This window comes from Bombus pyrosoma, linkage group LG7 (genome assembly GCF_014825855.1).
Source record: "Bombus pyrosoma isolate SC7728 linkage group LG7, ASM1482585v1, whole genome shotgun sequence".
Lineage (NCBI taxonomy): Eukaryota > Metazoa > Arthropoda > Insecta > Hymenoptera > Apidae > Bombus > Bombus pyrosoma.
The window spans coordinates 16,554,768-16,566,557 of record NC_057776.1 but is presented as its reverse complement, the minus strand read 5'-3'; the positions used below and the strand labels follow the sequence as shown (position 1 = coordinate 16,566,557).

Sequence of the window (11,790 nt, the reverse complement as noted above, 5' to 3'; positions counted from 1 at the left end):
TTATTAATGAACTTCAAGAATTTCATGATTAACTGTTTTAAAATTTTCACAATTTATGTGCAATTTATTTTTAATCATGTGCATTATAATTGTGAAAAATCATTTCTTTTTCTTTCTACAAATTTACATTACATTTAAAGTCATATGAAAATGGTATGAATGAATATAAAATCCATAATTGTATATTTTGTCAAACATACTCATTTAAGTATGTAAGAATTTATATTAAGGAAGTATATTATATTTTGATTAAAAATAGATCATTGGTCAAATAATTTCACTATTATACGTAATATTATTACGTGTATATACAAAAATTTTCACCTGGTAATATGAAAGGATAGACTATTATCTTATATCTACTTTGTTTCATAATTATATTTTTACTTTTCTTGAGATTGAAATCAGAATTACTTTCCTTAATTTTTCATAGATTTGTTTTTTTATAAACATTAAAAACAAAATTTTTGTTAAATAATTCGTTCACTCTTCTATTTGCCTGATATAATAACAAGATATTCTCATTATTTTTTTCATTAATGGAACGAATTATTTTGGATACAAAATTAAAAGAATTATTTCTTTTCATGAATATCGATGCAATTTACATATGAATATACAATTTGAAATAATATTTCGTAAATAAAAAGTTAAATTACTTTGAGTATAAGTTTGTGAAAAATGAAAGAAACATTAATAAATTTTGTATGAATATTCAGTTTAAAAGATTATGTAATCATCGTATCCTTAATAATTTCAAATACAGATTTATGCCCATATTTTATAACCGAATATTTATGAATTTATTGGTGCGAACAAGCTTGATTTAATGTTTGAACCTTTCAATAATTAATATAAATATACCATTGAAATACATGGTCAGGCAAGGAAGAGAGCAATATATACTATATACGTATTTTACAGTATAGAATTTAAAAGTGAAAAATTAAGAACCTTTTAAATATGAATGTAATATCAGTTATATAATTTAACGATTTGACTGATTTGTAATTATTTTATAGTGATACATATTACACATATGTGTACTGCAAATAAACTATGAAACTTTTTTATTTATATTGCTATTATTTTTTACATTAATAATAATTTTCTGATTTCAGTATCTTTATTCTTTAAATGCATTTTTTATTTTAATTTAATGCGGTTACATAAATAATTTCTATGTTTAAATAAAATTTTGTATTTAATACTTTATATAAACTGTATTACTTTTAAATGTTCTGCTGTTTTATTATAAAGAGGTATACAAATACTATAAGAAACAGTTATATAACTACATATAATTTGTAGGAATATAAATATGAACAATATAGAGGATTAACTATAATGGAATGAAAGTGAAATAAACTAAATACACCAGTCTAAAAATCTATTTTTATGTATAGAAACGCAAAAGTAGTATATGAGGTGAAACAATTTAAATCATAGACATATTAATAAGTTATACATTGTTTTGAGACTTTGTTGTATGTTTTAACACTACATTATCCCAAGAGCAAGAATATAAATGGCGATCAAACCATGTAAGACCACGTACGAAGTCAGTGTGACGATTATCTTTGTATACTACTGAAAGTCGATTGTTTACATCACACACTTCTATTAAAACATCATCAGAGCATACTGCTAACTCTTCCACCCTGTTATGTAATAATATTATGTAATTTATTATACTGATAAAATCTGTAATTTGTCAGCTTATATTACCTTCCTGAATCTGGATTAAATACGAGTCTATGTACTGGTCTAAAAGATGCAATTGATTTTGATAATAGTTTTACACCTCCCTTTCTGGTATCAACTATTACAACCTCTCCACCATCAGTACCAATGGCTACAATATTTGGTTTATTGGGGCTCCAACATATTGCTGTTAAACCAACATTTTTCTTCAGAATACCTAACAAATAAAAGATTAGATTTAAATAACATTTATGATAACACTAAGTGTTATATGTATCTGTGTTATTATATGTATATGAATACATGCTTTGTGCTGGTTTTGTTAGCCTTACATCCCACATTAATGCTTCACAATCATACGATGTTGACACAAATTCTGTGTTACTTCCAGGTTTAACATCGACACAAGTGATTAAATCTGTATGAGCAAAGTTAAATGAATATGTTGCTATTAACTCTGATATGTCCCATACTTTTATACTGTAAAATAGTTATAATTCTTTATTATAAATATTTAAAATGCCTTTTAATATAAAAAAAATTAGATTAGTTTTACCAACAATCCATTCCTCCTGAAACTATATGATTCTTATCATCAAATGCAGACAAAGTTAATAGACAATCATCATGTAAAGTAGCATATCCTGCACATTGCAATTCTTTTGAATTATTAGACTTTTTAGATAGATCAAAAACTTGCAAGGTTCCGCTATCTTGGCCAATTACAAATTTATCGTGTTGTAAGAAAATACCATCGCAAACACCACTCTCTGTTTTTACATGGAGGAAGGCTTTATCCCTATCAAACTCTTTAATATCATTGTAATACCAGACAGCACCATTCCAATAGCGATCTGCAAGGTTACTTGCTCCAAGAATAGCACTTTTTTCTGTAAAATAAAGAAATGTTTATATATCAAATAATATTTGTATAACAAACATAAATCTATTTACAAATAAATATACAATCTTTGTAAAAACTTTCACATAAAAAATTTAAATTATATTACCATTATATATATTGATAAACTGCAAGTGTTTATTCAAAAGAGGTGGTCTATCTGTTATTGTCATGTTTCTATAAACATCGGTATTTAAATTGGGCGGTGTTAAAAAGTCCATAATAAATCAATTTTCAAAATTAATAATGCTAACAATGCCGAACTTAATTGATATACTGTAACATAAATTATAGCAGATAGTTATTTGTATCCGACTGTTAAAGCTTTACCATAAATCATTGCAGATGGCATATACAAATTAAATAGCACGTAAAAGACGTAGAATATTTATTAACCTGTATACTTTTATATTATAGGTTCTTATATGCGATCATCTGCGGTCGTAATACACGTGAAAATGTATGGGCACGCAATGAGGGAAATGTGACGAATATAAAGTCAAAAATATTTACGTAGCTCAAGGACAGCTTGAGGATGTGTTTCGCGCATGCGTGATACGTACATGTACATAGGTATACTTACTACTTACATTTTGTCAATGCTCAGATTGTATCGTGTTTACACCTCGCCCGTTAGAAAGTGATTTTTTATTGCAAAATACGAAGAAATGGTATTTTATTGTGTAATTTCTGGTTGCAAAACCAACCGCCCGGGTGGTTTAAAGTTACCGCTTTTTTCGGTACCGAAAGATATCGTACGTAGACAAAATTGGGAAACTGCACTTGGTATAAAAAATTTGGAGTCCTCGAAGCATCGTGTATGTGAAAAACATTTTCCACCAGAAAATGTGATACGATGTACAGAACACAGGGATGCGTCTGGAAATTTAATTGCTAAGGTATGTATAAATTAAATATATTCTCATTCTTAAAGTGAACTCATATTCAAAATATTTTTTAATTGTTTTTGTTCTAGGTACCACTTCGAACTTTTCGACTTTCTGAAAATGCAATTCCATCTCTTTCTCCGAATGGTAATATGGATGAAAAGGAAAATATTGAAGAAGTTGATAACCCTGTTCATGAAAACACATCTGAGAATGTTCTGAATGATACTATAAATCAGATTTTTGATAGTACAATTCATGACCATGGTTACACACACAATATAGTTACAATGGATATAAAAGAGGAAGTAATGATGGATTCATCAGAAGAAGAAAATATTCAGTGCGCAGATCAAGAAGAAGAAAATATTCAGTGCGCAGATCAAGAAGAAGAAAATATTCAGCGCGCAGATCAAGAAGAAGAAAATATTCAGTGCGCAGATCAAGAAGAAGAAGAAGAAAATATGTTTACGCAGTTATGTGAAAATATTAATTTCTTTCAACTACCAAAAGATTGGACTGTACATATTCCTTCTAATAAAAATAGCGTAGCTTTTTTAGAAATTGAAATCAATTTAACCAATGATAATTACAATGCTTGTCTAGTAAAAAGAAGTATTATAATAAAAGATAATATGGATATTGTATATATAGCATTGGAAAAAACTATATCTTCAGAAAAACTTAATCTTCCAAATAAATTTCACAATTTTGAAGAATTGAGGATAATACTAAATCATTTTTCTAATATGTTATTTTGTTCTGGGATAGCTGACATTGATGGTGTAAACCTAGTAAAAAATACAATTGGATATACTGATTGTCATGATAAATTAAGGCATAAAAAATGTCATATATTAACCTTATTTGAAAAATGTGAAATGTGTGAAAAAGTGAGGAGAACTGTTAGACAAAAAAGACGCCGTATGTCCAAAAGAAATATGGGTGAGGAAATTACTGATTTTACAAACGTAGATGTTTTACATATCTGGAAGAAGAAGTTTGACGCACAAAGAAGTGCACTTTTCCGTGCAAAAAAAACAATTAGAACACTTCAAGCTCGTATTAATGAAATGAAGGTGGATTTAAGTAATATAGATATGCAAACTGTACTTAAAAAATGCAGAGATCACCAAATTCCAGATATACAGATGACGTTAATTGAACAAATTATAGCATCTGCAAAGTTGAAAAGTGTAAAAGGTCAACGATATAGTGGAGATTGGATGATGCTATGCACTTTAATGTACATTCGTTCTCCTGAAGGGTATGGACATTTACAAAAGTTGAATATATTGCCTTTGCCCTGTGCAAGAACTGTTCGTCGATGTTTATCTCTTGTAGAAACAAAGTGTGGTCTAGATAATAAGTTTTTCGAATAAAAGTCTATATGTTCATTATAGAAAAAACTTAATTATTTGAGAATTTCACCTTTATTCACCTGTTATTTCATCGGCTTATGACAATAATCTCTTGCAACATAAAACTTCTTGTTTATATTTTCTTACTATTATTAAATTTATAACTTTTTATCTTTTTAATTTAAACTTTTAACTTAAAAGATGGCATTTTGTTTTACAGCTTTTATTGCTTGGATTTATTATAATTATTTTAATAATAAAAACTGAATAAAAAAAAAGTATCTACAAATTTTATAGTTAATTTTAATTACTCAAAATAAATCACAATTTTTTTTGCGCAAATGTGAAATGCTTCCTCAAGCTGAGGTCATATGGAATTTTTGACTTTTACTCGCACGCTTTGGTCTATGTTACTCTATGCTTTCGGTATACGATCTGTCATACGACTGTGTTTGCGGTATCACTTGTTTCAGGATGCATAAAATCATTATCGCTTTCGTATCATTTCCAATGTTACCGATTCAGCATAGAACAAGATTACGACACTAGCAGTGGTCAAAATTAAAACTAAGTATGACTATGAAATTACAATATGCTTTATATCGTTTGAGATACATGTAGCTGTATTTTATGCATGTATTTTGAAAATGTTTGGAAATATATACGAATATGATTAATTCTTAGCGAGTTATACAAAGGTATATACGATTAGTAAGTACTAGCGATACTTCAAATTAATAATATGCAAATTTGTAAATATAAAAAATCTGCATATTCTAATAATTATTACTTACTAGAAATAAAAGATTCATCTCTACATAAATAAGAAAGGCAAACATGAGTGTTATCTTAATATTAGCTTAGTTTCAAAGACGAGGATAAATTATTTACACATTAAATCACCTAGTAATATTCTTTAAATACAATAACTGATAATAATAAGGATTTATCATTTTGTTTGATGTAATAAAGATCGGCATCAATTAAACAGAATCGGTTTGATCCCGGTAATTAGGAAATAGTTCCTACCGACGATGCTCTGGAATTCTGTTTATGTAGCGCGTCTTTTCGGCATTCCGAGTTTCGGGATGTGCAGAAGTAGCGAATATGATTACCGCGGTAACGTCTGTCCGTGACGTAACGGCTATACTCTTGATAATTTCCGTCGTGACGCATGCGTATTCGATTCGGAGCAAAAATCAGAATTAGTCCAACGGAATCCCGGAAAGTAGCGAGAGTGTGAGACACGGCGGTGCCGCTGTATAAAATCATAAGAAGCGTTGATTAACCTGTCAAGACGTGGTATCGTATCGTTATTTACGCGGTCAAAGGTGTTGCGGGTAATCGTTCGTAGGATTCGGACGGCTTCCAGACAGGATGGGGAAGCCTGAGCAAATTTTAATTATCGAACCGCGAAGTGAACTGCGATTCAAGGGTACGCTTTAAACGACAACTCATTCACTTATATTCGAATTTTACTTGCACATTTCCTCCTTACTTTCACTCCTTCCCCGAGTTTTGTTCGATCCATGACTGGCAGGCGCTTTGTTGGTTAGTTAACACGAGCTGCACACGGTGCGCTACGTTGTCAAGATGACGTAAGGTTGACTCCACTAGCCAATTTTATTGTATTTTCATTTATAACCAAATAGGATTACGTACGACGACCCAGCAAAAATCATCGGCCTTTTCAGTTGTACCTAACCCCATTCGTCGTACGTCATTCGCTGTCAAAGCTAAGTGCAGTCATGAAGTCACGATTCAATTCTCAGCCTCCCCTCTCACTTCTCTTTTCCTCTAACTGATATACAGTCAGCATATTCGACGAGTTATAATCCTAAGCATTTACTTTTCCTACTACATTTAATTTGTCTCTATGCTTTCCTAGACTTTTTTTCAATAAAATATAGATTTTTCATATTTATGTAAACGGCATATATGGACGTCTATTTGGCAGGCAAATTTGTTTGCGTTCAACGCAAATTTAAGAATACGTATACATTGTAAAAATACCGGAAGAACATTGTTTACAATACAATAAACATTTTTTGTTGAATGATATTTATGAAAGGATTGGTAATTTATATAGTGTAGTTTTGTAAATGGAATATGAATATATAAACAAAATATGGAAATGTTATTTTAATTACATGTATCATTACAATTATATCATTTTAGTATTTTGAAGTGCATAAAAGAACGTGATGTAAATAATAATATGACTGATGCATATATTTTGCAAAAGCAGTTATGATTGCTTTTTGTTTATATAATCTTTGAATAAAGGAAGCAATAAAAATAATGTTAAACATTTCTTATGTTATATTTTAGGTCCTTTCCTAGAAAGAACAGTCACATCGTATATAAAATTAACTAATCCATCGAATCAGAAAGTTTATTTTAAAATAAAAACAACTGCCCCAAAGAGGTATTGTGTACGACCAAATTGCGGGTATCTTAAACCAAAGGAAATTTCACAAATAGCTGGTTAGTATTAATTCGCAAATCAAATTTACATATTACGATTGACTTATTATATAACCACAACAATTGTTAATATGGATCACCAATTGTTAATTGGACTAAAGTTCAAATTATTTTTATTTATAAAGAAAATGTAATTCATTACGTATTATATTTTTCAGTGACTCTTCAACCATTCGATTTTGATCCAGCAGAAAAGAATAAACACAAATTCATGGTGCAAGCTTTAGTAGCTCAAGATAATGATGATGAGGAAAATCCTGACATGGTATGTAATATATAGCTATTAATCTGTTTTCAATTAATATGTATTTTTAATATTAGAAAATATTCATTTTCATTGGTTGTTTTTTGCATTAGTCCTATTCCTGCCTTGTGTGAATTATAACATCTAATTTTGTTTCAAAGTGGAAAGGCATAGATCCAGAACAATTGATGGAATCCAAGCTAAAATGTGTATTTGAAAATCCAGTAATTAAAACTTTGGCATTTGAATCAGTTAAATCAGAAGTTACTACAGATAATGGTAAAAATAAAGGAGTTGGTGATTTTGTTAAGTCATCGCCAAAGGTAATAATTAATATCACTTTTATTTTTAATGCTCCTTTACTATCGCTTATTATATAAGTAAGTGATATGTTTATTTTATCAGGTCCCTGGAGAAACAGAGGAAAAATTGATAAAAGCAGCACAAGAAGTTAATCAGCTTAGGGAAGAAGAGAGTGCCCTTAGACAGGAAAACCTCCAATTGAAAGTAAACAATTGAAAAATATATTTAGCGTAAATTAAGTAAACAGATCAATAATTTTAATAAGAAGGTCAGTAAAAAACATATTAATTTTTGTTTGTAGGAGGATTTGTTGCAATTACGAAATGCCCTGTTGGTTAACGAGGCTACGTTAGCCACCAAAAATTTTAACTCGCAGAACAGTAGCGAATCGTCACCACCGGTTACCAGCATCCTTATTGCTGTTGTCATGGTCATACTGGGATATGTGCTGGGAAAAATGATCTGAGCAGCCATTACTTTACCGCATAACTTGGCACATCCCCTCTTCCCCTGTGTTTCTTAGCCTGCCCCCCTGCTACCATATACCACGTACTGATCGCAGAGGTTGAAAACAGTCATCGTATTACACGATTGTTCATAATAAATACTATAAACATGAACGGATAGTGGTTTACAATAATAGAATTATTCGCTGCAGGAGTGTGCTTCTATTTTGGTAAAGCGACCAAATTCGAAATCCTTTTTTAAGAAATAAACACTATACTCAGATGGTATATGTCGGGGTGTAGATGCGGGAGATCCTGTGGATAAATTTTGTTATTGTTACGTATCAGAAAGTACCATTAGTTTAAGTAGAAAATTATAAATAAAAACTAAACACTATATATCTTCATGTTTATATATTACTTCTGTTCTCACATTTCTTATAAAAGGATTCTCGCTTTACAAATTCGCTTGCGGCTGTGTCTTTGAAACCATGTTGCCACTAACTAAATTATATATGGAACACGAAAATTTATGAAATATAATTCTTTTAAACGAATACATTCAATTAGAAAAAAAAAAAGAATTCAATTGTTTCAAGAATTGTGGTGTATCCTTAACGTAAAATGGAAAAAGACAGGATGAATTCGAATACTCTTTTTTTGACATTCTAACAGTACTTAACAATCACACAATGTAAGATTGTACATAATGTATTTTAAGATAATATATTAATGTCTAACGTATATAGTCAGGAGGGGGAGGGGGGCTGGCTGATCAGTAGTGGTTCATGATTCAGAATTTGGATATGCTGGCTCTATCCATCAGCAATGGAATATCATTTAAAGAGTTGATGCATTAAAGTTTTGGACGCTTCAGTGTATTTTTATTTCTTTATGTTTATCTTATAAAAATTCGAAATAAAGATATCTCGGATGTCACATATGATGAAAGTTTTATATTTTAAACCTTTCTGCTAGCAATTGTGTTTTCGAGTAATTTGAAGTGGTGCATGGTATACATTGATATGGTACCGCCTAAAAATGTTGTCATCACGAATCATATAAATTCAGCTATATAGATGTGTGTATAATGTATATATACATATGTACACACACATTTATATAGTGGCAAACAGTTTGTAGATCGTCACATCACAAGTAACACATCAGAATTAATTATTACGAGTGTGTGTATATCTATGCACTCACATACAAATATACATACGTATACATATATATAATACTCATATATCTGTGCCTTAGAAATAGAGACAGCAATATAACATATTTGTGTTTCACTAAAGTTCCATTGTTCTAATATTTCCTGACTCTATAAAGTCTTTCCGACTCTTTTCGATAGTGAACATTTGTTTTTTTAATTGTAAAATAGGGATAAACTATAATCACATTGTCAAGCGTAAATATTTAAACTTTTATTATTTATAGACGGCATTATTTATTATTTCAAAGTTATATGTATATATATATATATATATAGTTTTTTCATCATTCTTCGAGTTTCTGATTGAGAAGTTACGAGTTCTCGATTTTTCAGATATTTAAAAAAAAAAAAAAAAAAAAGGAAAAGAAATGAATTATCAGTAACTGGTAGAATGATGGTGCATGTTTAATATAGCGCAAACTAAGTTTGATAGGATACAACGATTTTTTCAGATAAAAATTGTCGCATCATTTCATCGTTTTACACATCTTTACAGATTACGAAGCGTAATCATTATAAAATTCTCTCTGTTATATTCTCGTGTTTATAATATAATTAAATAACGATCGTCCAGTGTATCGTCTAAGGTACAGGTATAAATTGCTTTTTCTGTACGAATATACGAGGCACGTAAGAAAATGGTTTGAGAATTCTCCTCTGGCCAGATGCGTTGCAGCTTTCTCGAACGAGCAACTTCCTAAGTTCCTGTTAAATACGTTATTTAAGATGATAAATACATAAAACCACGCTACTATACACCAGCACAAGTTGGAGTTTCGTCCAAGAGAAGAATTTTTTCCACACGATTATTCCATTTACCGCTTGAATTCTTGATCCATTATGGAGTGTCTCACGATCAATGTTACTACGTTATTATCGCTGTTGTAGGCAAGATATAACGATACATAGAATTATGATATTAATAATACGATTCGGAAACCAAACGAACAGATTGTCATTGTGTACATAAAAAAGAAAAAAAATAAGAACAAAATAAAATATGGCTGAACTTGTAAAAGTTAGAAAACAGTCACAATTGGATAAATATTATATATACGTATACCTAAATGACAATTTCTGACATACTGCGAAATAATTGTTCCAAACGAATGTAACATTCGATTTTCTTACTATACACGTTCAATAAAATTGCGTTAAACAAGTCCAAGTAATGATGTACTTGTACTTTAAATATCGTCGATCAATTACGACGAGGGTTACTCGATATCGCATAATGTTAGACCGGCATAAATATAGTTTCGAATCGATCGGGTACGCGAGATAATTTTATAGATGAATTTTAAACCCTTCATTCCCGAAAAATAGATATGCGAACCAAAGTAGAGTAGGTCAACTTATAATCAGACTACCTTCTCGGGTGCACATGCACTCGCATACTTTCTCCCTGCGCGACCATCGAACGGAAAAAGAGAGGTGAAAGAGGGTAGTGGGGAGAAGAAGGTGGAAGAAGATATCTCAGCCGAGAAACGTAAAGATCGTTAATCGACCAATTTGCAAATTCTACTCTACTTCGTCATTATCCGGGTATCTTTATCTAGCATAACGAGAAAGCAAATTGCAGCGCCATACTTATTTGGCTGAACGACGATATCTATAAATATATATACGTAATAACGTCATATTTCTATACGTCAAGATAGGAAATTGTAAAGATCAGCGTAAACGCTACATCATTTTTGTATACATAAGAATATTCGACGCTCGTCATTTCGTTATCTCTGTGTGCATCGTACGAACATACGCGCGTCTTTTCTTCCGCGATAACACCTAAGTCTAAGATGGAAATAATTCTCACCGTAATGTCGCTAAAAGCGAAATTCGTAGTACGCTATCGTCGCCTAAGATAAAACGGAACATGAAAAAGATTGGTCGAGCGGAACTTGAAGAATAAAATTCGTTCACTGGACACGTGACTTTCTTTAATGGAGCTCGTCAAACGACACTCACCATAGCGAGACGTTCGACTGCGAACTAAGGTCGGACAGGAGGACTTGGTCGGCCTGAACGTGCAGATAAATCAGGATCGGGGAAAAGGGAGGTGGATGGCAGAGAGTGGAGCGGCGGATACAGCGCAGAGCAGCCTGATCAGGGTGGCGGCGGCAGTAGCGACTGGCTATTGATTTCAAGGGCTTCCTTAACCCCCCGCTTTGCCGCTGAGTACCCGACAGCTTCAGGTCACCCCAAAGGGCTCTTGGTGCCCGCGACTAAAACAAT

General features: G+C 31.1%; 4 protein-coding genes across 6 annotated transcripts in view; 2 read left to right on the top strand and 2 right to left on the bottom strand.

The window, feature by feature from the left end:
- The window catches only part of LOC122569396, an 84,363-nt gene that overhangs the window by 44,892 nt on the left and 27,681 nt on the right, over positions 1 to 11,790 (bottom strand). The window lies entirely within an intron of this gene.
- On the bottom strand, positions 1,374 to 6,874 carry LOC122569391 (methylosome protein 50-like). 3 transcript variants are annotated; one of them, XM_043730377.1, is made up of 6 exons: positions 6,352 to 6,874; positions 2,715 to 2,881; positions 2,261 to 2,594; positions 2,012 to 2,184; positions 1,729 to 1,921; positions 1,374 to 1,661 (listed from the first exon to the last, which is right to left on the bottom strand). In XM_043730377.1, exons 2-6 carry the CDS (start codon positions 2,824 to 2,826, stop codon positions 1,463 to 1,465), a joined length of 1,011 nt encoding a protein of 336 aa, XP_043586312.1. In that variant the 5' UTR covers positions 2,827 to 2,881; positions 6,352 to 6,874; the 3' UTR covers positions 1,374 to 1,462. The 3 variants fall into 3 exon arrangements, with proteins under 3 accessions (XP_043586312.1, XP_043586311.1, XP_043586310.1); XM_043730376.1 differs by lacking the exon at positions 6,352 to 6,874 and adding an exon at positions 3,196 to 3,334; XM_043730375.1 differs by lacking the exon at positions 6,352 to 6,874 and adding an exon at positions 3,002 to 3,159.
- LOC122569389 lies at positions 3,197 to 4,894 on the top strand. Its single transcript, XM_043730373.1, has 2 exons — positions 3,197 to 3,504; positions 3,582 to 4,894. The coding sequence occupies exons 1-2, from the start codon at positions 3,274 to 3,276 to the stop codon at positions 4,872 to 4,874; spliced, it is 1,524 nt and encodes a 507-aa protein (XP_043586308.1). The 5' UTR covers positions 3,197 to 3,273; the 3' UTR covers positions 4,875 to 4,894.
- LOC122569394 (vesicle-associated membrane protein/synaptobrevin-binding protein) lies at positions 6,001 to 9,276 on the top strand. The gene is made up of 6 exons (XM_043730379.1): positions 6,001 to 6,288; positions 7,185 to 7,340; positions 7,499 to 7,605; positions 7,746 to 7,907; positions 7,990 to 8,091; positions 8,189 to 9,276. The coding sequence occupies exons 1-6, from the start codon at positions 6,231 to 6,233 to the stop codon at positions 8,351 to 8,353; spliced, it is 750 nt and encodes a 249-aa protein (XP_043586314.1). The 5' UTR covers positions 6,001 to 6,230; the 3' UTR covers positions 8,354 to 9,276.

Bases quoted from the DNA above. Each gene is read 5' to 3' on its own strand.
- LOC122569394 (XM_043730379.1), top strand. From the start codon at position 6,231: ATGGGGAAGCCTGAGCAAATTTTAATTATCGAACCGCGAAGTGAACTG. The intron at 7,606-7,745 runs GTATGTAATATA...TTTGTTTCAAAG, and splicing joins ATGAGGAAAATCCTGACATG to TGGAAAGGCATAGATCCAGA. The intron at 8,092-8,188 runs GTAAACAATTGA...TTTTGTTTGTAG, and splicing joins AGGAAAACCTCCAATTGAAA to GAGGATTTGTTGCAATTACG.
- LOC122569391 (XM_043730377.1), bottom strand. From the start codon at position 2,826: ATGGACTTTTTAACACCGCCCAATTTAAATACCGATGTTTATAGAAAC. The intron at 1,922-2,011 runs GCATGTATTCAT...TTTATTTGTTAG, and splicing joins GCTAACAAAACCAGCACAAA to GTATTCTGAAGAAAAATGTT. The intron at 1,662-1,728 runs GTAATATAAGCT...ATTACATAACAG, and splicing joins TTTAATCCAGATTCAGGAAG to GGTGGAAGAGTTAGCAGTAT.
- LOC122569389 (XM_043730373.1), top strand. From the start codon at position 3,274: ATGGTATTTTATTGTGTAATTTCTGGTTGCAAAACCAACCGCCCGGGT. The intron at 3,505-3,581 runs GTATGTATAAAT...TTTTTGTTCTAG, and splicing joins CTGGAAATTTAATTGCTAAG to GTACCACTTCGAACTTTTCG.